Below are 27,226 nucleotides of genomic sequence, written 5' to 3' on the forward strand. Positions count from 1 at the left end.
GACAGTATAACAACTAGTGTATGGCAGTTTCTTTTGAATGTAGTATTAGAGCATGAAACAGTTATGACTATTGTTTTACATTACAACATCAACACAGACTGTTGACCGCCAGCGACCAATGCTGGGCCATCATATGAGGCCATGGGGACGTACGGTACCTCTGCTGCCTGCACAGTACTTCAGCAGGATACGATCAAAAACTGTAGTACTTTGAAGATGACTTGTAGTTATAATGTCTATGCATACATAAAGGTTATCACGCGAGTGTGTTTGGGGATAGTAACTATCCCGTATTAGGAATAAACATTGTTTTTACAGGATATTTACCATCCCCAAACACACAAGCGTGATAACCTCTTTATCATATAATGTCATTCTTCAATTCTGTGCTTGAGAATCGCCTCCCATACCCCCAAAACATGTTGTTCTGGAATGTTGGCATTAATATACATTACGATACATGGTAAGTGATGTGTCAGTCGGAAAGTGACAGTAGCCAATATAGTTCCAACTAAAATCTGTTTTTTTATACAGTGGCGAAACAATATATATGCAAAATAACAACTGCCTACACAACTTGTTTTTACTTGCCTTTCGCGGCAATCGATCGTTCTGGGCTTTATCCTGCCAAAAACCTACCCATTATATGTTAAATGTTTTTATACGTCAAAATATGTTTCGAAGTGTAGTCGCCAATTTGAAACAAGTGTGGTAAAGCTCTGGAAAGGTGCCTTCTGATTGGGTAATGTCGATTTCTTGTCAGTCATCTCATTGATCGGTCAAAGTTCGCGAAAGGTCGTTCTGACCTGACCCATAGAGGGATGTCCTCAGATCCTTGTTTAGCGGTAGCGAAAACTAAGATCTGATTTTAATGAGATTGGGCAGAAGCATCACCCAGATTGACGAGAAAAAATACCTGGCTACAACTAGGCGACCACTGTGCCTTCATTCTGCAACAACGGCAAAGCTTGTGCCTCCCTTATGCCTCCTTTGAGCCACGTATGAACAACCAATCTCCTCGGCGACCTTTCTGCGACCACGGCGTCCCTGGCGATGTCTGAAAATCCTGTGTACCACCTTGGAACGACCTGGCAAATTTTATGGTCGCACACTGGGGGCAGGAAGGTAGCCATCCTGTGTGAAGGCCCCATTACTAATCTACGTCATTTCAGTTGGATTAATAAGATGAATAGTGGACTTGCCATTGCATGTGTTTGTGACGTGTGACACTGGTGGGTTCACCTTTTCGCAAACACCTTGTATTAATCATTTTGTATTAAACTTCAGCTACATGCTCCGATATGGTCCCAAATTTCAACAATCGATTACGGTTTGTTGGTTATTTGTATGATATACAATTATACATCTAATATTACCAATGCAGCGAATGGTTTACTGATTTGAAAAATTTAATTCCTTTCAATGAAGTGCGTTTGGTGTACTTTTTGGGTAGTTGACACAAAGGCCACATTGCTCACCTGCTACGTGGGAATAGAAGACCTCGGAGACAACATGAGGAACAGCACCAGCATTGGCAACATGACCGACTGTTCTTCACAGACAGACCTATATATCAACATACAACCTGCTTTTATGTCCTTCAACATCACAGCTGACTTTCAACAGAAAGTATCATCCTCTCCGCCTGTGTATATTGGTCGAACCTACATTGGAATCGTGGACAGCAACATAACAGTAACAAGAAGGAACCTGCTAGGTAAAATGAATGTTGGAAAAAATATGTTATGGGCGAAATGTCTCTTCTTTTAAAACGTGATTTGGGATGTATCATTTATTAAAGTGTAGTTAAACTTACTACAAGCTTAGTAAATATACTACTGCAGTTAGAAAATTATGAAAAGAAAATTCTTTAAAACATAGATAGTAATCTCAAATGATTCATACATTGTACAAGTCTACGATAGGCCACCTACAATAGTGAAATTAGCAAATATTAATAACTTGAAAGTAAAATCTACTTACATGATAGTGTTTAAGTGGATAGTGAAATTCAACTCAATAAGTAAACTTCACTAACTATTTCTGTCAGTGGATAATAACAACCTTGCTCAGTTATTCTGACATGGCCCAAGGTATCATGAACAACTTGCTACAATTTGGGATCACTATAATCAAGAAGGTCTTTCTTTATATTCACAGAACATGTTTGAAACACATGGAATTAATACCATGTGGATTCTCAAAAACACGAAGAAAATATCTAAAAAGAATCATGTTCAGTTATGTCAAAACATTTGATTTTTCAACTTTGTATAGTACTATCCCTCACAACAATTTACGGGAAAATTCCATTAAACCAAATTCGAATTTTGTCAATGGACTGTTTTGACGATACAACTGTCTCTGTGTCTGATAACTGAGTTACAGGTACATAAAGCGACAAAACCTGTTCCATATCCCCTAGAGCTAAATCTCTGCATCGATAGTACGATTTCGACTATATCATAAGCATGTGTTTATGAATCTCTTTCAAATAGTAATGGTACCAGATGTTCCCCAAAAAGGTGAGAGTATCCGACCCAACCGGTGCCACCGGTCACAAACACATGCAAAGACATGTCAATTGTTGAGCAGAAAAACACGGAAACATATGGTACAAGTCAAAATAAGGAATTGCATCGAACATTATCATTGTCACTGATGTGTCAAATTTGGAAATGGCTTCCAGGAAAAATATACCCAGTAAGACAACTGTTAAATTATATCACATCATCTTCTCTACCCTAACGTGTCCCACCTGAACCATCCTTCTGTTTCTGTCTATGTTAAAGGTACAGAACAGACTCTGTCATCAACCACGTTGAGAGGAGGTGGCGACTGCAACAGGGCCCTCTCATCGTCCACACCTTCAGCATTCTTGTCATGTGACAAAGTATTGAATGGTTCATCTTCCCTGCAAAATGGAGAATGGTAACTAGGGTTACTATTGATCCATTATAAATACTTACAGATACGTCCCTCACCATGATGAATGAGCTAATATTATTGTCAACTGATTTTCATATATGTAAAAATGGTATGCAATGTCTGGTTAATATGCTTTGTTATTGATATAATTGACCATTCATGCACTTTAATTAAACCATTATGAGCAATTACGTTATAAATAATACGTTTAGCATGTATTTTTAGTCTACATGGACAAAGGGGTGTTTATGCCGCTGGTTTGTTTTATTACAAACACCTGAAGAGGTGTTTCATAAGAGATTCACGCCATATGTAAAACAAAACACACATGCACATGATATAATCACAACAATTCATCTCACAGTCATTATTAACACTAAACATGTCTTTACTGTAAACACATTTGAAATTATTCTTTCAGGTTATGTGGACGAATTAAGGTTTATTCAGGGGGTTCATTTGAATACAAGAACTTCAGTGGGCACATCCTTGGCAACAATAGATTTAACTCCCTTGAGGAAAGCAAGACCATCTGCTTCAGATACGACAACGTTGCCCCTGTTCACTGTACGACAGATTCAAGATTCCCATGTTCCTCTGCCAGTCCCCTGCGTCTATCCACAAGAGCAACTAAATCTCCTAACATCACTGTTGGGGTTTCGGGCTGGGTAGATCCCTACCCAGAGCATGGAGTGGCACCAGAACATGCTTCAGGAGTGAAGTACTATAAGGTGGATGTATATGGTATGAAACACCTTGGCCCTGATACTCTTGATGTGGATTATGCGAACCGTGTGTTTGCATCAGACGAACTGAAAGGAAATAGTGTGGATATCACAGTCTCACTCCCAGCAGAACCTGCCATGTATGTTACGTATGTGCAAGTTCATGATGTTGCTGGAAATGTCCGATTTACTCGACGTTTTCTGTTGTATGATAATTCATCTAAACTTGAGGTTAATACAAATGCAGTATTGAGGGTCACATCTGCGTCAGCTGACACTAGATATACTTGGCAAATTCACCATGGAAACATTCAGTTAGATTGGAACGAACGTTATCATAATGATCATTACGTGAAGAATGATTATTTTTGCCATGTGAAACCAGACACAAGCAATGTAATATCAGGTGTATATGATCAAGTAACAGGCATTTTACCTGTCATTGGCACTGAGAGTATCCATGGTATCACCAGTTTTAAGTATCAATGGTGTCTCAACAATGGTTCAAACACGTCGTGGGAATACGTTCCTGATTTTACCAACCAGTCTTTGAGTCTTAGTCTGAATCTGACGGATGGTGAGACATATGAAGTCTGGATTAAGGCTCAGGATATTATGCTGAACACCATAGTGGAGTCCGTTGTGGTGCACATAGACAGGAGTGTGGCTGATACTGCTGATACCTGGCTGGTGAGAGATGGAGCGAGTCAGATATACGTTCACAACAACACAGATCTCTCTACGATGGTTGTTCAGTTTCGAGCATGGGATGTCCACAGTGGGATCACATCTGTGCTATGGGCGCTTGGGACATCAAATGAGGTTTCGGATCTCGAAAACGGGGCACTTCCTGTTCAGAAACGTGATGATCAGGTAATATAAGTTTGTCAGGGAGTTTATGTTTTTATTACAATTTGAAACTTTGACCTACTCTTGACTTTCTGATTCGGTAATTCGTCTTCGACGTCAAATCAATCTTTTAAAAAAATATTGTGACAAGTGGTCACCGTCCGTAAAACTGAAGTTCGTGATTTTAAAAGCAGAGGGAATATTATCAAAATTAGATAAATGGATATACAAAGACGCACATAAAGAGGTAGTTTCATGTTAAACTTACCTTGGAATATTGTTTACTGGGATTTTAAGTTGAAATAAATATCTGGAATCTACACCTGTTAAAGCTAAGAAAGTGTTGATGTCAATCCTACAAAGTTTGTAAAATAATGATAATCTGCCCTGTAATTTATACTTTCAATTTTTTATACAAAATTAATGCCAGTTTTACTTTATGGATCTTAAATATGAATATGGGGTTATAGAAAATATGGGTGAATAGAAAACATTCATCTTTATGGGTGTAAACGTGTAACTAGGATTCTCCACCCCAAAAGGTATTGTACTTGGAGAATGTGGCAGATATCCATTGTATATATTTTTGCTTAAGCGCTTTATAAATTATTGGTTAAAACTAACGACTCTTCCATCCACGCTATACCCAGTAAAAGCCTATAACATGCTGTTCTATCTGGATCAAAATGCCAGTCACTTGCGCAATAAAAATAATTGGGCGACAAATATCAAAATCATCCTTTTCAGTTTAGGCCTTGGATACGCATGGATGGATCGGGGTGTTGGAAATGTCAAGATGTTTATGTCATTATTACTCCAAAGAGCTAAAGATTGTTTTCAGAAAATGTGGTTAGAAAGACTAAGAAATAGCAAATGTACATATACCTATTCTCTCTTCGAACAACAATATATATCCGAAGAATATCTAATATCTGTTACAATAATAAAACTTCGAGTATCGCTTGCACAATTCAGAGCAATTTTAAGATCTATAAATGTATATTTAAAAATAGTCTAATAATATCTGTACATCTTGTAACTTTAATGTTGTAGAAAATAAATATAATTTTATGCTTGTGTGTAAACTGTAGCGTCAATTAAGAAACAAGTATATTTCAAAGAAGTGTATATCTTACCCAAATATTTATTTGTTTTGCATACTTGTGTCAACCTCAAATATTACTTTATTACAAAATATTGCATTGTACATACATCATGCATTGCTAGTTAGGAGAAACACCCATACCTTGTAAATACGTTGAACTATGGGACTATGGCCTTTCAGTTTGCAATAAATAAAACAATTTGATTGAGTAAATCAGAAAGCATTTAAAAATCGCAGGCAATCTATTCATAGAGTCTGTTCTACGATTCCGGCTATATCGTAAGCATTTGTTTTTGAATCACTTTCAATTAGTGACGACAGGTTGTGTTCGTGAAAAGATAAGCGTATTCTGCCCTGCTTGGATTCATATGTACAAGGTTTGAATCTGCTAGTACCAGGAGAATATTACCCCATTTGAGTAATTACTACATCGGTAAATCATATCTTTTACATGGCAATCTTAGTATATGAACCCAAATATGTAACGGGCTGAATGATGCAACACAAACCTGTAAATATTCGTATGAGTCAAGTTTACGATTCTGACGATATATAAAGCATTTGGAGTATTACCTCATTGCTGATCTGTTTCTTTTTGCATACAATTCAGAATTTCTCCTCGGGTTTACAAAATCAATACAAGTGAATATGGCCAGTAAGTTTAATTTAAGCTTCAGTTATATCGGCGATTTGTTATCGTTCGTTAATGGTCAAATAGTAAATTCCTTACTACTGGTTTACCCACATGGACTAGACATTTAGAGACCAGTGACACTGCCTCATCTGTTTCATATTCAAATCTATGCATAAAGATTCAGATTGACAAAAAGCTATCCTCAAGACTGTGTGGCACAAGGGAAAACGTCAACGTTACAAAAGTCAGCTCTTCCCCTTATGTCGAGCAGTATTCCAGAAGCTCTATATCTGACAACTTTTGATGTCAAATTGAGCATGCTCTTTATACCAAGATTACAAAGAGCGTCACAGAATGGTTGATCAGTCAGAGTATGCTCAGTTGTTGCCTCAAGAAAGTTGTGAAATGTATACACAAAAGGGTAGAGATGCTGGAAAATTGCTCGGCATGAAAGGAAACCTGACTTTTAAAAGTTTGTCTTGACCTTAGTGCTCATGTGTATGCATAGATTAATATATTTAACAAGTAAGGCAGGTTCACGTTTGTCATTTGCTTTCAGGTGGTTTTACGAAATGTGCTCAACCTTGTTCCACAAATATGTCGTGTGGGAGAGTGGTATTCAAAGTTGAAAATACGAAAATCTAAAAATGTGTTGTATGTATCTCCTGAACACATTTGTCTTTCAGGTTAACTGTCCCCGAGGGCCAGATTGTTACTGTCCATCTGTTGGGCCTTGTGAATACCAGAATTATACATTGGACTTAGGCAGCGCTGGTCTTACAGTCAACAATACCAACACAGGACAACACAACAGAGAGTATTACTTCACCTTCTCCATAACTAACGGGGCAATGCTTAAGGGTTTTGCTCACCTGGATGTGCTGGTTGACGAGTCACCTCCTGAAGTTGGCGTTGTTCAAGAGGGAAGCATTGACGGTCCAGACATGGATTACACCAGTGACGGACATGTACTGATCAGTTGGCAAGGTTTCAAAGATCATGAGAGTGGTATACGGTATTACATCGTGGGGTTAGCAGATCGATGTCTTACGATTGATGAACTGAAGCAAACAAATGCCATTCATAACATCATTCAAAAAGCAACAACTGAAAGTTTATCCCTAGGTTTTCCTGCAGAAGGTAGATATTTTACTTCACTTGCTGCTGTCAACCACGCACTTGAACCCTCCGCTGTTATCTGCTCTGATGGTATCACGTTTTATATCTCTCCCTGTATGATTGAACACACCAGTGTCCACCAAGCAATTTCTTTATCAAGTCCACATTGCATAGTTGATCAAACAGTGTTGTTTTTTTCTTTTCTGTTTCCCATAATATTTTTTACATTTTAATGTCATACATAGATGATGCATGGATGGTTGTTATACCAATCATAAATGTTATGTTCCTAGTTTATACAGGGTTTTTAAATGAAATAATTTAAAGAAGACCAAAAGGCATGGAAACTATAATTACAAACTGAATATGAAATATACTGAACAACAAAAGTTCCTGTGACATAGAATAAGATATAATGCAAAGTTGTGTTTTTTACCAAATATGAAACAATTTCGGTTTGCAACAGATAAAAGACTCCTGTAAGTGTTCAAATGGATTGATTTGCCGTACTGACTTCAGAAAATGCGTGATTTCATTAAAAAAGACATGAACATACCAAAATGTCAATAACGTGTGTGTCCACCTGTGGTTGCGATGCAAGCAACACATCTTCGTCTCATGGAATGGACCAGGCGTCGCACAAAGTCCTGTGGTCCTGTCTGTCCATATCTGCTGGAGCATGTTTGGAAGTTCCCGGAACATGTGGTTTACGTCGAAGGCGTCGATCCATCACATGCAACATGTGCTAGATCGGTGAGATATCAGGGTAGCGAGCCGACCAGGGGATGTTGAAGAGAGTCCTGAACAAGGCGAGCAATATGAGGCCGGGCATTGTCATGTTGAAAAGTCATGCCTGGACCATGACGACGCAAAAACGGTAGAACAACAGGGCAGATGATCTCGTAGCACTGTCCATTGAGATTTCCCTCTACCACTATCAAACGGGTCCTCTGTCTTGCTGTAATCCCATACCATAACGGGGCCGCCCCCGAACCGATCTTCTTCCATGACAAAATGATTGACGTAACGTTCACCTCGACGTCGGTACACCCGAATCCGTCCATCGCTGTGGCCGAGGTGAAAACGAGACTCATAAGTGAACAGAACTTGTCCCCACTGCATGGCCGTCCAGCGTAGACGCTGTCTTAACCACTATAGACGTGCTTGACGGCGGTTTCCTGTCAAATGGGACGTCTGACAGGTCTTCTGGTGACAATCCCTGCACATCTAAGGCGACGACGTACGGTTTGTGAAGATATTCGTCGAAGACCAGGAATGCTTCTTTCAGTCACTGTTGCTGCCTGGAAAATTGATTTCGTAGGTGTGTTGTTCGAATCCAGTTGTCTTGTCGATTATTGGTTACGCATGGCTTGCCACTCAGAGGATGGTCTCTGATTACATTCGTCTGTTGGCAACGTTGCCATAAACACCAAATGGTATTTCTGTGGTCGTTAAATTGTCTTGCAACATCACGTTGACTCGATCCTGTTTCAAGCATACCAATGGCTTACAGACGTAATGTTGAGTAATTGCGTAATTTTTTATTTTTTTTCAGTGGTTGTTGTCAGCACGTAATCCCGTTAACGCACATGTTTTTGTACCTATTCATGGATAGTGATATGCACAGGGCTTGCATAAAAGTCTCCCTTTGCATGGAATGCATGCTTTTCTGTAACAGTTGCGTTTTTGTGACTTGATTCTAATCAGGAACTACAATATTGAGAACCAAACTTTACATGTTTAAAAGCGTCCGCCCGGAGAGCGGAAGGTCCGGGGTTCGATCCCCGGCCGCGTCATACCAAAAGACGTTAAAAGATGGTACTTGTTGTTACCCTGTCTGGCGCTCGGCAATAAGGGGCTAAAGCAAGGACTGGTCGGCTCGGAGTCAGTATACTGTGTCTGAGTGGGGTATTCATGTTAAACTGCGGCATGGTATCTCAGTGAGCTAGCACTATAAATCGGCATCAGTCCGGACTAGTACAAGCAGCCACACAAACACACACACGTACATGCACGTCGCTATATAAGTGCAATAATCTTGGACGCGACGTTAAACCCAATTTCACCTCACCTCACATGTTTAAAAAATACACTCAAATATTGGTGTCACAGGAACTTTTGTTGTTGAGTAAAAATTTTGCAATTTCTAAATATCTTTTGAATTAGTAAATAAAATGGTATAATATTTCTTTTTTATGTGAAAAGTATAGATTTTGTGACAAGGACTACTTGCATTGAAGTCAATAGTTATTCTTCTCTTAAAATCCACACAATATGTGTATTGTTTCCAAGACAATCTGAAAGTTTCTTCCATATACAGGCAGCATAGTAATGAATACATAATACATGAGTAATATTTTCAGATGGATTATTACATAATGAACAAACTGTTTATTCCGTGCAGTTAAATATCAATAACAGTTAGTATTTAAAATAGTAGTCATAACTCTAAACTGAAATCATCATAATTCAGTACTTTGTGTGCATTTTTTATGCCAGAAGATTAACGTTTTCCAGTCAGTGTGTGTTTACTGTTATTTTTCTGAACAGTCTTCCCATTTACTGTAACACTGTGAATTTAGAGTTTAATAGTGTTTCATATCATACCTTGTTTTCCTTTCTGTTGTTTATCCTTTATATAGAAGATGGCAGTAGAGGATGTTTACGTTGTTGTTCTGTAAATAACAGGATACTGATAGTTTTACTCCTTGCCAGGTCTTCATACTGTATTTTTGTACTAATTCATCAAGATCATATAATTTCCCTGCATCGTGAATGAAGTAATGTATATATTCAATACCCTTTTAATGCCGTTGGGGTAGGTGAATAGACTTACCATCAAGTTTTATTTCATTATCAAACCGGGAAGGTTTGCTTATTTTATCTTCAGCAAATTGTTTAACATTATCACAACCATTCCAGTGTCCTGACCACCCATAACGTTTTTCTAAAAGTGATCATAAATGTTTCAAAAAATCATCTGACAGGTTGACTGTGTTGATATTTCCATCACCAGGGATAAATATTTTCAATCATCATCAATGACGGATCTTTTTTATAGAATCAATTCTCATTTAATTATAGGCTTTTTAAGAGAAATTGTAATTATTGATAAATTTCGAATTGTGTACATAGCTATATTTAATATTGATAATGTATAATATGTAACTTAGATTGTTAGTGGCTATATCCTCAAAGGGGGTTGAAGTAGCGTAAAATTATTGCCCCCTAAGAGGATTTGTAAGACCACATCATTCCAAGTACATTTATTCTTACATTGGTTTTAAACGTAGTATATTTGTTTATTTTAACTTTTGGCTTAATTGCACCAGCGGCTGAAGGGATGGTGTAAATCCTGCTGGGGAGCCGTGCAGGTAGCAAAAGAAATGTAAGTCCCCATGGTCCCTAATGAGGTGGCCTCACTTTTGCTGCTGATGATCTATAGCCTTTTTTGTATTGTATTGTTGAAAGAAAATGTATTCTTTTAACTGTTCTCAACTAGTTTTAAAATCTAGTTATCTTACTGTCCATCATTGACAGCTTTTATATTAAATCAAAATATAATTATTATAACTGTTTCGTAACGATATGGCTGAAATATTGCCATTGTGACGTTAAATTTCACTCACTCACTCACTCTTCTGCCAGGTAAATTGCATTTGCATTAACTAAAATTTCAAGAAAGACAGCTGACCATGTGGAGTTACCATAAACCAGACTCCCAATTCAGCTTTGTTTCTGTACAGCAATAATCATTTCCACCACTGGGACACTAATGTCCCATATAAGTATAGGATGTAATGACATGATTTTCCTTTTGACTTTGTCCAGTTAAGATCTCCAGATGAAGTGAAAACATTTTGAATTACTCTTTTCTATTACACTTTTGTGTGAGCTTGGGTAACAACACTGATTTTAGTAGAACGTTTCTTTCCCTAGTTATCAGGGTTCTCTTTGCCAACATTTATGTTTCTGTCAAACTTGTGTGTATAGTTTTCATCAAACATATTTTCTAAATCAATGTCAAAATCTATGCTATATAACATAACCTGAGTTTGTAACCAAACAAAATTTCAGTCACTTTTAAAACTTATGTCTTTATTCTGTCCATATCAAAATTGAGTTTTTGCAAAAAAAACAAGTAATGTACCCAATGAGGTTGAGAAGATTTAGTTAGATACATCAAAACTTCATGTGGTATTGTCGGCAAATTGTGCAAGCAGAGGTTTGATATTACCACCTGTATAACTTTGATTGTGTTATTATTTCTTATCATTAATGCTAGGATTGCTGCGCAAGGAATAAAGATATATGGTCATATAGGATTCCCCTAGCCTTGTAAACCTTAAAAGGAAACTAGCGTATCCAATTACCAAAACTCTTGATTTGATATTTACGAAAGACATTTACCCACTATTGAATACGTGGTCCAAAATTCTAAAAGTTCATATATTATGCATACATTTTCCTTCCACAGAGTCAAATGGTTGGGGTGTTTTCAAAACCAATTAATAACAATAAACCTGGTGTTCTGTAACATTCTGTATATTCCATCACATCATATATCTTTATTGTAACCTCGCCTATACACCTACCAGCTAAAAAACCTTTTTGAACTTCATGAGTAAATAAAGTCAAAACATGCTTTTTTCTGTTTACAATAGTTGCTTCATGAGATGTGAGAAGGGAGATAGGGCGCCAATTCTTTAAATATTATTTTGGCTTATTTTCTTTTAGGGATACAAGTTATCGATCCTTTTAGGGGGAGATGCTAATAGAGGGCCATTTCTATGTGCATACGGTAGAGCAGTTCTCAAAAATCTATGATGATCCACCCTAAAGAATTTTTTTTAATTTTGCTGAAATCCCATCTGTGCCAGGGTTTTTATTATTTTTCATTTTATTAATGCTTCATGTGCCTCAGCACAAGTCACCAATTCACCCTTGAGAGAAAAAGTGTTGTCACATCAGAGAGCATCAGAGAACAGGGTTTTTTTAATCACTTTGGGTGCAGTCTTCAGTTCTATCCAGTTTCTGATAGTAATCTCTTATATTTTGAATTAATTCATCTTCTGTGTCTATTTGTGTCCCATTTCCATTTTCAGATAATTTTTAAGGATTTGTTTCAAAAGTATCTATATTCTAGTAGAAATTGAGCCCCTCTGAATATTGAAAAGCATCCATAACCAGACTAATTGGTCATTTATTGTAAATACTCTCTCATTTTTGGCTGTCTTATCTTCATATTGAAATAATTTCATACTTGAAGTTTACACTGTTTCTTTCATGCTGATTGGCTAAAGGGGAAGTCACGTGATCTGATATTTGGAGTTCACACACCTGTGAACGGACAAAAAAAGTTCACACGATGTGAACAATTTTTTGTGAAATTGATCGTGTGATCATTTTCCGGAACTACTTTCCGGGGTTTCCCCGAATTCACGATCGGTGTTTATGACCAACTCGTTTTTTCTATTTTGTTTTTAATCCCTGCATTTATCAGCAGAATAATTAATTTAGTATTTTTGCCTGGTCTTGTAACATTTCATCTGACTTATAAATAAATAATTGCTTTGGTTCTGGTGTTTAATGTCATCTAGCTGCTACATGAAACAGTATTGATTGTCCTTACGGTGATTTGGATGTGGAATGGCTATCTTTCAATACTAATAACGCAAGTAAAGTTGATGCCTTGTTTTCAGTAGTGACAGGAATCCAGCAACAATGAAAACAATGTAGTACCCTGCTAAGACGTGGCCGCTGACACAGAGCAAACGCGACTGCTTCTGATCAATCCCAAACTAAAACTCGATTCACTATCGTATCGGGGAAAAATCTAAGATTTTGAGAAACTATAAAACATAAACATATTTTTTTTTAAACAAAACAAGAAAACTTGCTTACCTGTTTTACTGATTGGTCATCGGGGACGAGAAAATATCCGTAGACGGAAGTAGAAATCTACTATTCCGGTTTCTGAGCTGGCCGACCTTCTCCGTGCATTCTAGGCCGAGAAGCGGCGGCACATGAGGAGTGACGGGGCACAGAAATGAAAATGGTATCAGGTCATACAATAGGTCCATCTCAGGTGACAAAAAACAACAGCTAAGCAAAGTATTACAGTACACGCGACAAATTCCAAAGTCCAAATATAACACACCCTGACGTTGAAAATTATCACAAAACACACAAGCTTCGGAGCACTCAGTTCAATTCCACCAGTCCATTCCGCATCGTCCAAATTGGTTTGCGATTATCCAAACACAAGCAATACATTCATAAATCGGTGATATTCCCAATTTGCTAGTGTCATGAGAGGGTTCATGAGTCGGGTTGTTTTCCATAACTGCTCCAAAAACGTCATTTTCAACAGCAGTAATTATAAATTTCATCCTCATGCTCCCTTTCGACTCGAAGTGACGTCATATAAATCCGCGCTTGAAGGTTGACCTCGCCTCGGTGCATCTAGGTCATGTTTATATTTTTGTTCACCTTCCTGTAACCTTTTTTGAGGATTTGATTTATCCCAAATATTGTTTGTAAATTTGTTCAGAGAATGAAATTATGTTGACATATTTCTAGATTACATTGTATATACCCAAAGAACTATTTTGCGTAACTGAGTATGAGTGGGGAAACGTGACAGAGAGCCGGCAAATACCGACAAAATAACATTGTTGCAATGTTCTTCGACGAAACCAGAGGACTTCAAATTTAAGGAAACATTGTGACGATATTGTCCATCCAAACCCATCCAAACTAATGTTCAATTCTTAATTAGAGTCTAAATAATTGTCGTTTTAACCATTGCTACAAAGTGTTTATTTTTCAAAAGAGTCTGATAGCAGTCTTCCATTGCATGTAGAACATTCTGTGAGACAATAAAATAAATACTTATCCAAAAGAGCTTGCTTTTGTGGTGTTGGTTGTCGCCAGGTGAAACTTTTTGCAGATGGATATAATTCTTGCCTTGCGTCTTTTACATCTAAACTATCATTTGTCTCAAAATGTTTCCTTGCTTCGAGGTCATTGATATGTTTATCATTACAATTGTCTTTGTCCTGATTAAATATCAATTTCCAATCACAACATGTACTGATTCTTTTACCTAAAAATTTAACAGTTACATCATTTATATATTTTATTAATTCTTGTTTGACACAGTTAGGTTTATATTAGTTAATTGTTAAATATTAATTATTATAGTTGATTAAACATGGTTAATAAACTCTAACATGACCATGGACAAGCTTCCTTTGGCGTCAAGGGTTCTTGAACGATGCCAGGATTACATCACAGATGCAAACTTGCGCTTTCCTGTAGTATACACAGGTTACATAAACAATGAGAAAGTCGATAGCCTGTGTAGAGAACTATCATTTCTTAAAGTGACTATAATTTATGTGCCGTCTCACCTACGTGGAGCAAACTTGAAAGTGAAAGCCAAATTCTCAATCTCTTTAAAGTGTTCGGATATGATGTGTCGGCATAGAGAAAACCAGATCTAGCCAACTATAAACCAAACTATAGGAAGACAGTTTTCAACAGTCATGAAACTGGTTTTGATAGTGTGACAAAGTTTTACATCAAGACTGAAAACAAGGCTGGTGGTTCGCTAGTGAGGACACTTGGTCCTTTGGTGATAGATGACACCCCAACAAGATAACAGAGATAGTTGGAAACCATGTCACGTCAGCTAGACTAATCACTCATTCTCTGATCCTAAAGAAGTACATCAGCAGTTTACAGTTACATATCGTGCAGGTAAGTCTAAGGTTAAATTTACATCTTTTGAATTCAGACATAGGTGTTTTCTTCATCACCATTGTTGCACATGGCCTTAAACTTTTCTGCAATGCTGTTGTCAATTTGTTTAAAAAAAAACTATGTAGGCATATTCTTTGGATAAAATATACACTTTCCCTTTAATCTTCTAAATTGTTAAAGTTCATCTTCCAAGAGGGGAGTGTAAGTTGGAAGAATGTGTGTATCATGACAATGAGTAATTGCAAGAACATCTGAAAACAAAGTCACAGTCTGTTTAAGAATGTTATTCTGAAGGACGATAAGACGATGTTGATGACATTAACAATAAATGCTTCATTCAAAATGTTGGCCGTTCTAGACAATGTTTTATGAACAATATCTCTAACTCGGAGTTACTATGCATGGATTTTCATTTGAATATTCCATTACACAGTTAATTAATACGAGGTGAAGTGAGGTGAAATGGGGTGTAGCGTCGCGTTCAAGATTGTTGCACTTACGTATACAAGTATGTAACAACGTGCATGCATGTGTATGTGTGTGTGTATCCGACTAATGCCGATTATATAGTGCTAGCCCACTGAGATACCATGCCACAAAATAACATGAATACCCCTCCGAATGAAACATCAATGACACTCCGAGCCGACCAGTCCTTGATTGAGCCCCTGAATGCCTACCACCAGGCACGGTAACAGCAAGTTCCATCTTTTGACGTCTTTTGATTTGATGCGACCGGGGATCGAACCCACGACCCTCCGCTATCCTGGCACACGCTCTATCCACTCAAATATCAATATGAGACTAATTAATATCTTCGATACTTTTTCTTCCAAGCCATCAGAATGTATCTGTAAGCAACCAGGACTCAGTACAAGGTTTCATATGTCATTTGATAACTGCATGATAAGGAGGTTGTTATGGGTGAGGTCTATGTTACAACAATACTGCATAGTTCCCAGGAGCAAGTAAGATGTGTAAAGCTTGGGTACATGCTGGCGGTATTCAGTATCCACTTGTTCTTCTACAGCATCTGCAACTGGGAAACAAATGGCTCTTTGAGTTGTATATTTACAAGGCCACATCACCACTGTAAGAACAGACTCATCCATCACTATTCCCTTCTCGTCCAGCTGTTGATGCTGATGCTGATGTAGATCCTTCGGATGTAGACTCCTTAATAGATGTGGACTTCCACCAGCAGTACTCAGCTTGTGCTCACTGGATGGGTTCTTCGGGTAAGCAGCTGGTATGGATGATGTGGTAGGGTTTACAGGTGTCAACAGGCTGGAAACCCTTAATGTCTGCATCAATTCATCCTCTCACGTTGTTTGCATGGTTGGTTGGTTGGTTGTTTAACGCCGCACTCAGCAATAATCCAGCTACATGACGGCGGTCTGTAAATAATCGAGTCTGGACCAGACAATCCAGTGATTAATATCATGAGCATCGATCCACGTAATTGGGATCGATGACATGCATCAACCAAGTCAGCGAGCCTGACCACCCGATCCCGTTAGTCGCCTTTTACGACAAACATAGTCGCCTTTTACGGCAAGGATGGGTTGCTGAAGACCTATTCTACCCTGGAATCTTCACAGGTATGTTGTTGATATATTGATCTTCTCAATACACTTTACTTCATGCATGTATGTTTTGTTGTTTTTGAGCAAGAGTGATTTCAAACTCTGGTAAAGTTTCATTTGGACGTCAGTTTATTTATACATGCTGATAAACGCTGATGGAATTGGGATTAGTTAGTTACCCCGGAATCTTCACGGGTATGTTTGCCAGGTACTTCACATCAAAACGAGCTTAATGTTCGGGTGGAGAGACTGTTTCATCTTCTATATCACCTTGCTATGGATACATCTATCTGTCAGACATCGGGAATATCGTCTCTGTAATACAGGATGAAACTATAGATTGAACACACATATCTGTTGAAGCAGCAAGCATTGAGTGTTGAAAATCTAGAAAGATATCTCGGAGCTGCATCATGCAGTAGGCAATCGTCAAGTCAGAATCAAATATCAGCCCAGTTACAACGTGGATGCAAGCAGACCCTGGCTCTTATAATGTCAAGTTAGATATCCTTTGATTATGTTATATATAGTTGGCGTTTCAATTACTCGGCATTATGGTGGCAAAACATCGACTTGGATTCAGTGTAATGTGTCTGAGTGAGGTCTGGTATGGAATCTCGATGTGCTAGCCCTATAAACCCGGTATTATATTCCGGTCACATACAAGCAGCCACACACACTTATGTATGTACGTGGCTATATTAGTGCATTAATCAAAGAAAATATTGAATTATTGTACAGTTATTTGTTCTGATTTCAGACATCTAGAAGGCTGACGCTACCAATCCACTCGTATCAAAAGCTGTAGGTGTGTTTTGCCTTCCTGGACAGTTTGGTTCAAAATGTGTTGAGCTCACACTGAAACCATATTTACCCCAGTGTAGAAGTTTAAATCATTCAAATATGTCATCAGAGACCAACAGTGTATTGATATTCAATAACTCTCCGTCAACCCCTTGGCGGCCATCTTGGATGTTTTGGCCAGCTGGGGGCTCTGGTGAGGCAGGTTCGTATATAAAAGAGCTAACTATACTTTAGTCCACGCACACTGTTTTAGAGTTAAAGGATTTCAGTCTGGACTCATATATAGAAAACTTGTTGGCGATGTTTCAATTGGCGGTCATCTTGAATTTGTAAAAATCTGTCAATATTCGAAAAGGTTCAGTAGCTGTCTGAAAAGGTGATTATTATTTGTAGAAATATTGAAATTTCCTCTGATTATGTAGGATATATGGTAGCATTAACGTGGTTAATAGCTCCTTACCGATATGTAGTTCGCTTTGTACAGCACGTTTCAGATCTTGCCCCCCGTGCGGGCACGTGCGTTTATCAGCTGCATGCCGATTTAGTGTTTTCAGTTGTGGGTCGTATGGTAAGAGCGCTCTGATTGGTTGGTGACAGACTGGATTAGCCAGTGGCTGCGCCGTTTAGACGTGTTGACCCAGAGGTTACGTGTCCTTGCGAGTATATAAGAGATTGGCGCGAATGGTCTCATTGTCTTGCATGTTCGGGAAGATCATTACAGGTGATGGAGACCACATCAAATTACCGTGTTCAGAGGTGATTTTAGGCAATAAAGATCTAAATTATGTGGCAACTTCAGAATTCATGAGTAAACTGTTATAAAGGTGGGTTGGACGGATGGATTTAATTAGGAAATAATGTAAGCTATGTGATGTAGCTACATTGACGGATTGTGTTCGGAGGTTTGGAAGGGTGGTTTGTTTGTCCTCGTAGACTGTGTTAAGGATGCTGTAGGGATTATTTTTTAAAGTGGGTTAGTGAGGGGTTTGTTCGTTTGCTTTAGCTGCTTCTGAGTTTTATTCTTAAGGTATAAGTAAGTAGGATTTTTTGGCTGAATAATGTAAATTTTAGTTAGGAATAGGATTGACTGATTTGTAATTGTTGTTGAGTTCGTATGTATATTTTGTTACAATTGTGTTTTTCGTTTTTTTCATTTTTCTGTAATAAACTGTTGAAACGTGATTAATATTTTGTTTTGAATCGCCTCCCTACATCCAACGAACTGAGCTCGTAAAGGACAGACAGAGGGACCATGGACACCTTTTTTTAGTATTTTCAGCATCAATATCTCCATGATGAAAGAATCACAACGCAAAGTCATGGTGTTTAAATGTGCCCAAAGCCTGCCTGTTACATATTATTAATCCCAATAATAACATCCATTGTATGATTCTAACTAATCCCAATTCCATCACCATTTATCAGCATGTATAAATAAACTGACATCCAAAAGAAACTTTACCAGAGTTTGAAATCACTCTTGCTCAAAAACAACAAAACATACATGCATAAAGTAAAGTGTATTGAGAAGATCAATATATCAACAACATACCCGTGAAGATTCCAGGGTAGAATAGGTCTTCAGCAACCCATCCTTGCCGTAAAAATCGATTATGCTTGTCGTAAAAGGCGACAAACGGGATCGGGTGGTCAGGCTCGCTGACTTGGTTGATACATGTCATCAATCCAAATTGCTTGGATCGATGCTCATGATGTCAATCACTGGATTGTCTGGTCCAAACTCGATTATTTTACAGACCGCCGTCAAATAGCTGGAATATTGTGGCGTTAAACAACAAACAAACAATATATCAACATAATCACCACTGAAAATGACGTCGGAGCCCCCCCACAGTTGGGTGTGGTATAAAACTTGATCTTTCAGAATCATGGACAATAGTACATAAACAATCGCTCACGTTCAATAACAAGTCATTAGTAGCGTGTGTGACCACCAAATGCCTCAATACACGCAAAAACTCTTCGACGCACAGAAAAAGTCAGTCGTCTGATGAGGTCACGTGGGATTTGATGGCATTCTTCTTGGAGGGCCAAGATCAGTTCTAACCGGCTGGCTAGAGAGGGTGTTCGTTGTCGAACTCGATGATCCATCAAGTCCCAGAGGTGTTCTATGGGGGACATGTCGGGTGAGCGTGCAGGCCACGGCAGGTCGTTGACGTTGTTGGCTTCAAAGAGGTTTGTGACATTTCTGGCTGTATGGGCTCTAGCGTTGTCAGGCTGATAAATGACACCACGTGGTTGCTGTTGGAGAAATGGTAGGACAACTGGACGAAGAATGTTATCCATGTAACGCTGAGCTGTCAAGTTTAGGTCAACGATGACCAGCGATGTCCTCTCCTGCCCACAGATCCCTCCCCACACCATGACACTCCCTCCACCATATGGTACGACCTCCTGCCTCCTTCGGCGGTAAACACTTTGTCTTCCATCAGCCCTAAACATACAGAATCGAATTTCGTCAGTGAAGACAACCCTCTGCCAGTCACGTCGTTGCCAACGTCGTACAGTCCGGGCCCATCTCAATAGCAGACGACAATGTTGCGCTGTCAATAGCTGTCCTCAAGATTCCATGAGCCCTGAGTCTCCTGGCCACTGTATGTCGACTAACCCTGTGACCTAAGGCATTTGTCGCCGATGACGTCACTGTCAGGAAGCGATTTTGGAGGTGCAAGGTACGCAAGTATCGGTCATCATGGGGCGTGGTCACCCTGGGTCTGCCTGTTCTTGGCCTGTCAGTGGTCCGCCCTCTCTGTCTGTAACGTTGCATCAAGTTGGTAACGGCAACACGGACGCAACCGAAGGTTCATGCAATATGGGCGTGGGTGGCTCCCATCTGTACCATACCCAAGGCTCGTTCACGTTGTTCGACTGTGAGTCGTGGCATTTCTTCTGTGGATGTTTGACTTGCCGTTGCAATCGTTTTATACCCTTACCCGCAGGTGCATTTGCAGTTGTCCGTGGTGCACGTGTTTTTCACTTTTTCGCGTGTTGTCTCGCAAACATGTAACAGACGATTAACATTTTCTGCATACAATCTTGTTGTATTTAGGTTATGTGTTTTAGATGGACTTCATCGAAAAAAATGTATACTTTGTCTGAAATTTATATTTTCAGTTCGTAAAGTTTCTTTTGGACGTCAGTTTATAATAATATAATGCACCAATTTGATAAAGACCATGTCGGTCACATGTCAGAGAGTATTTCTCCCTAAATAGTAGTTGACCTCACCTGTAGCCGACCTGTATGGGGTGAGATTTATTCAAAAGGACTGTTCCCGCACAAGGAAGCAGTAAGGACAAAGACATTTCACATCCACTGGAGGAATAAAAACGATCCTTAAAGTGGCATTAAGTCCTACCATCTGAATATTTTCACATGAGTCAACCCAGAGACACGACATCTGCAGGGACGAAATCTGCCAATATTCGCATTGATGATACATTAATTGAAGGAGATGTTTATGAAGTCAGAATTCAGGTAAACAGTAGGAAGAATTATGAAAAAAAACATAACTGTAGTTGAAGCCTTAACATATTTGTTGTTGCTGCACAATTTCTGTCTGCATATCTTTAACTTATACGCCACCATCAACGCTCTGCATCAACCTATCTGCACATTCTACCATGACATTGATGAATGCTTCAATCTGATTGGTTAAAAAGAGGTTTCCTTTTTGCTACGGGAACCCTTTTCAAATATATTAAGCCTTTTCACAAAATACGTGGGTATGAAAACATAGATTCCTAGCCTACATATCGATTCATAAAAAAATGGCTGCCGATCAATCACCCCCAAATGAACTGTAAAACGTATCTATATTTCCTCTAATCCACGCTTGGTCTTTAATACCAGCCAGTTCTCTAATACACGCCGAGTCAAGGACTCTCGCAAAATTAATAGACGACGTAGTATCAAATAAAGGAAATACAGAAGTTTGATATCGGATATTTTGGACGTTCTAGGCTGCAACCCTTACAGCTTCGATGATGACATTAAAAGATTTAACAAAGGCTTATCTTTTGCATACAAATGAAATGTTTATGAAATTGTAAGGGAAATGTTCTATGGTGACCAGGATCGGAACAATTTAAGCTATTACCTCAATGAAGCAACCAAAATAAAAGTTAAATGGAGCATTATAAAAACTGTTTTTAAAAAACTTTTTTCATGACAACATGTTGTGTACAAACCTTTTTGTGATCGATATTCTTTGCTATCTCCGTCAACCACCACCGTTACAATTTGGCAGGAGGGGATTTGAAAGTCCAACAGAAAACACTCCCCTTCGAAAGTCGACGAAAACAATGTCCCAACTGAAGTGACAGCTTATCAAATTTGATGAAATTCATACGCACAATTAAGAAAATCATACACGACCCACTATTTCTGGACCACTGGTTCTGTCACTGTCTGGCTTTGGATCCATGAAATCTTGAAATTGACAGGTCACACCATGCAGATAGGCCCTACCTCGTTTCAAAATATCCGGCTGGTCTACAGCCTAAAAAGCGGCTGTTCAGTCATACTTAGATCCATTTGTAATCCTTTTTGCCAGCAGGCTTGATCAATCCCAGTAAATCTACAGGTTAATGTTGAACCACATCATAGATCGGGTTGTCATCTTGTTTCATTTAACTAGTTACAGAGAATTTTAACACAAGATTGTCAGCCACTGACACCTGTGAGGTGTGAGTAACCGTGATCAAGTTCTGCCACGGTCAAGTTCTGCCACAACCAATTTTCGAAATGTTCTAAGATTGCGGACGTGTGTACCTGTGTTGTTAGGCGTTGCAAGATAGCACCGTTTTCAAACTGCTGTTGCCGTCATGGTAAAATGGAGATAACCTTACTGTGTTTTGAAATTTGAAATTTGATTTAGTCCTACTGTAGAGTAGATACCTCTTTATTTTATGTCATGGTAGAATGGAGATAAACCTAGTAAAGGTAAAGCACTCGGTTCAAAATTGAAATAAAGAGGTATCTACTCTACAGTGGGACTATATCAAATTTCAAAACACAGTAGGTTTATCTCCTAATTAAAAGTCGTTCATCATTGACACCTAACAACCATGTGTTGTGTATGGTTATGATGACATTAAGGTGATTGTCTTTTTTAATCTGTGACATTTCAAGAAGTTGTGTTATAACCATTCTCCAATGACAAATTGACTGTGTTTTACTGCTTGCACGTCGCTCCTGTAAAGGCTGCATTACATTCATAAATGTAGATTTATTGCCATTTCCATTTTTATTTCGTTTAGTCCTTTCCATATGAAATAGATATACGTGTGAATCAACATTGGTTTTTGCAATATATCACCATTAAATTGATCATTTTTCATTTCTCTAGGGACGAGGTAGACTATCAAACAAGCACAACGGAATTAGGCTGCCACTGGACAGGATTTCACGACCCTCACTCTGGGAGCCAGGGCTACAAACAGGGAACTTCACCTCGTGTTTTGGACGTTCAGCCTTTTCTGTCTGTTGGACTTCAGACAAGTTACTATATAGCATTAATGTTGTTCTTAATTGACTGTTAACTTAGTATATTTTCATAACTTCTGTTAACATGTGAATACACATGACATATCTTAGGTTGAAAGTATAATGTATTTTACTTACAACTGGACACATGCCTTCATTCCTGGAGTGAAGTATTACAGTACAGTAGAGGGGTGTAACAATGCAGGACTGTGTTACTGCATCTTCTGATGGCGTTGTTATGGATGGATCCTCTTCTGCAGCTGGTGTTGTTTTTGTCGGGCACACTGACACTCATACCAAATATCATGGTCAAGGATGACGTGTCTCAGATCGTCAATTATGAAAGTCGACCACAGCCCTCCTCCCATAAGAAGAGGTAGATCGCTAAAGGACTCAGTTGCAACGTGCGACAGAGACTTTGACATCTTTAACAGCAATCATGTGACATAACTGGCCGTTGGCAAGGATTGTTCAAACAAACATTGATGACTTTCAACATTCATCATGTAGATATAGATATATGAATTAAACTGATATATTTCTTATTGGAATGTTGGAACAGAATACATGTCAGTCGTATTTGCACCACAGATAAAACAAATATGTTTTATTAAAATATGAGTGAGTGAGTGAGTGAGTGTGGTTTAACGCTGCTTTTAACACTATTCCAGTTATATCACGGCGTGTCAGCTTAATGTTTATTAAAATATGATTGATGTTCATAGTTTATTGGGATTTTTCATTACACCAACATTTTGCTTAGAATTAAATAAAAAGTGCAGTAGATATAAAGGATGCCAATGTATCAGCGACAAAACGTTTATCACTATTGATATTAGTGTGTGTAAATCGTTTCATAAGACTCTCTGATTTCATAATTGTAAAAAGTGTTTGTGATTTACAACAACATCTTTGAATCATAAAGAATCGAGACAAAGAATGTTCCACCAATTTGGTAATTAATAAAATATTTCTCTCATTTAGTGGATTGATATTTATATACATTAGAATATTTTATACTTGTAAACCTTTGAAAATAGTTGTGTTAACAAAGAAATATGTACGTAAAAGTAAAAAAATCAATAATTTTACAAATCAATACCAATAAATGCACAGCAATTACAATAGCAGTATCCAATAGAGTATATGTACAAGATTCAATTACACTATATTATATGATGGCAGTGATTCAGTATCAAATACAAAAAGTACAGTGGTGATAGCTAAAGTCAGATTCTAATTCATACTCACCCAGCTGCGGCAGTGGTCAAGCTTCCAAGATGGGCAAGGTAGGGAATCCCAGATGAGCGATCCTTATATGAAAGCTGGTTCCAAAGCGATGAAGATACCTATACAGCCTAGCAAACTACTGGAAGTTTGTTTCCGTGCCCTCATCAGTCCACCAAGTCTAGGACATTACAGAACTTTCCATATGTTTCTATAACATACTATTACCCTCCGCGGGATATCAGACCAGCAATTTACACACCACACGATGACCTAAATAAAGTAATTTCCTGATGACTGATCACTGTCCAAACAATGTAATGAGCGTCTATAAAATCTCAACCATAAACAATGTGACACACAATTATTGTTCAACAATAAATTACACTTCCATAGAACACTGAATAAAATCTTTGACTTTTGTTTTGAATACATTCTGCATATGATTAAATATTATAGTGGACAAAAAAAGCTTAATAAGCCTACCCTGGGTAGGGAATCGTCAGTCGTCAGTCACCCGTATCTGGTAAGATACAGTCGGCTCCCGCGTCCTGAATCAGGATCATTTATTATTTATTATAGGGCTTTCGTTGGGATATTAGATTAAGAGGTATGGGTGGGGAAAAAAACATTTGTCAACTATTTTCATAGTTCTACTGTCACTTGGCGCCTTTTACGGGCTTTAGAGGGCGCCTATTACAGATTCGGTACCGGGACCAGGAGACCAGGATCTAGTTATAGTTTGCTTCTGAAAACTAAATTAAAATTCAAGTGAAAATATGACTGAAGGTTAAGGTTTAAATTAGTCAGTTTTGTCTGAGACTGATGATGATAATTCTCTTGGTAGTGCCGGTGTTAATCCACAGGAACCACTTATCGATTTGACAAGTGAGTTACCACCGCCTCGGAAAAACACGTATCCTACATCTACACTGTACACGCATCTAGCTTTTGTAGGAGATGATGTCGGTTTATGGAGCGGACAGGCTGGCAGGGATACATATCTGGGGTCAGTCCATAATGCACCTTCACATCGGAACGCTGATTATCGGTTGTTGAGTCACTCTATACCAAAGGGGTCATGACGGGTGGCCGTTCTGTTCATTTCAGTACACCAGAAATACCACAGGATAGGTTGATTTTCCGAGCCCCAGAGGTTTTGACAGTGCAAGTCCATTAAATACAGCAGGCACTGTTTTGTCAGAATTTGAGAAGACTGGGGTTTCTCATCGGGAAGTTAGACCTGACAAATTTGACGGGACGTCATGTGATTGGCAAGATTGTATTGTTCATTTTGAACAAGTTGCTTCAGGGAATGGGTTGATCAAGTATGAAAAGGCTCAACAACTTAGTATGTGTTTGAGAGGCGCAGCACAAAAATTTTTGAGTAATCTTACGTCAGGACACCTCAATAGTTATCAGGCGGTCAAAAGTCCATTGAGTCAGCGTTTTAACCCGGTAGAACGTAATGTAGCCCATAGAAGTGAATTCCGAAATCGTCCACAAGGTCATGACGAAACAGTTTCAGATTATGGGTATCAGCTCCGTAGATTAGTAAATTTAGCTTACCCTACCAGCACTTATTCATCACATTTAATTGATCAGTTCTTAACTAGCCTGCATAGCTTTGACATGAGGAAACATGTCACATTTGTACATCCCAAAACACTTGAAAATGCTATTTCATACGCCATAGAGTTTGAAGCTGTGGATGATAGCAGGAAAAAGAAACGTGAAACTTTAGACAGGGTAGCAGGAATCAATCAAACTGTTCAACCAGTTGGTGGTACTGGGGTGACGCTTGAGGCAGTTGCAAAGTTGATAGATGATCGTCTGGAAAGTTTCAAACGTAGCTTACGTAGTGTTAGCCCCAATACCAGCTATGTCTGCAACCAGGTCATTTTCGTGATAGGTGTCCTTACTTATCGAAGGTGGGTTTACCGCATCAGTCTGTTACCAATAAACCTGAATCGGGAAACTAGATGAGGCTGAGATTGAGGCTGGGATTTCAGCCAATGTTGGACTGATGGGTAGGTAATGTGAAGATGCAGTTCCGGTGAAGTTATCTTCACCTGATGAGAAAGAAAAACCTATTTTAACTGTTGATGTTGGAATGCAGGTAATTTTACCTAAGTTGGTAGGGAATAGTGCAGATCCCTTGGTGATGCAATCTTCACTCCATGGTGTTGGGTTGGGGGAGAGGTTATTTTTGTCAGCATCAGGAGTAGGGAAACCAATGAAGTCATCTTCCTCAACACGGACTGGTATGTCTAGTCCATGGGAGAAAGTTGTTTTGCGTCCTTCGAAGCCTCAGAAATGTTTGTATATAGATGTTCTGATGAAAGGGGTTACCTCAAGACTGTTGTAAATTACTGTGTCTCCAGTCTCGATTATCTCACAAGAAGATGTTCTGAAACTGAGTTTACAGGATGATAAGCTGAAGGAAGTTCATAAAGATCTCTTTACGGCCAACGTTACACCTATAGTTATTCATGATTCTGCTTGTTTTCAGTTTTGTGTTGGAAACGTGCAGTTTCAACAAGAGCTTGTGGTTGCAGATTTGGGTACCATTGGTAGTATTCTTGGCATGGATTTCCTGGACGATTATGATGGTGAAGTATATGTGAGATGAAAACAACTGTCTACATCTGGAGGTAGGCTCAAGTTGTACAAATTGAACACAAGCAATTGTGCACAGGTCAGGATAAGTGATAAAGTTATTGTTCCTGAGAATTCTGAGAAATTAATCAAATGTACTGTTGATGGTTCATTTGGTGTTGATTCGCGTTTCGTTGAGCCAAACAATTATTAAAGAAACAAGGGAATTTTTGTGGCTTTGAGTCTAGTCCAACCTGACAAGGATGTAGTTGTAGTTTCAGTGCTGAATATGAATAGCAAGCGGGTAACCAAAGATAGCTCATCAGTAATGGGCACAGTTGGCATGGTTGCTTGTGAGGATGTTGTTACTGCTGTT

General features: G+C 38.6%; 1 protein-coding gene and 1 pseudogene across 1 annotated transcript; both read left to right on the plus strand.

Annotated features, from left to right (window-relative positions):
- The first annotated feature begins 1,512 nt into the window (after positions 1–1,512).
- LOC139443843 (uncharacterized) lies at positions 1,513–17,481 on the plus strand. The gene is made up of 6 exons (XM_071224745.1): positions 1,513–1,717; positions 2,793–2,931; positions 3,350–4,526; positions 6,928–7,450; positions 16,261–16,365; positions 17,474–17,481. The coding sequence occupies exons 1-6, from the start codon at positions 1,513–1,515 to the stop codon at positions 17,479–17,481; spliced, it is 2,157 nt and encodes a 718-aa protein (XP_071080846.1).
- Positions 17,482–23,252: 5,771 nt separating this feature from the next.
- On the plus strand, positions 23,253–26,312 carry LOC139443844 (uncharacterized; annotated as a pseudogene).
- The last annotated feature ends 914 nt before the right edge of the window (positions 26,313–27,226 follow it).

This window comes from Haliotis cracherodii, unplaced genomic scaffold, assembly GCF_022045235.1.
Source record: "Haliotis cracherodii isolate W230 unplaced genomic scaffold, xgHalCrac1.p SCAF_5, whole genome shotgun sequence".
Classification (NCBI taxonomy): domain Eukaryota; kingdom Metazoa; phylum Mollusca; class Gastropoda; order Lepetellida; family Haliotidae; genus Haliotis; species Haliotis cracherodii.

Excerpts from the sequence above, each read along its gene's own strand:
- LOC139443843 (XM_071224745.1), top strand. The coding sequence starts at position 1,513 with ATGAGGAACAGCACCAGCATTGGCAACATGACCGACTGTTCTTCACAG. Across the intron at positions 2,932-3,349 it reads TCCCTGCAAAATGGAGAATG|GTTATGTGGACGAATTAAGG; the intron begins GTAACTAGGGTT and ends TTATTCTTTCAG. Across the intron at positions 4,527-6,927 it reads TTCAGAAACGTGATGATCAG|GTTAACTGTCCCCGAGGGCC; the intron begins GTAATATAAGTT and ends TTTGTCTTTCAG.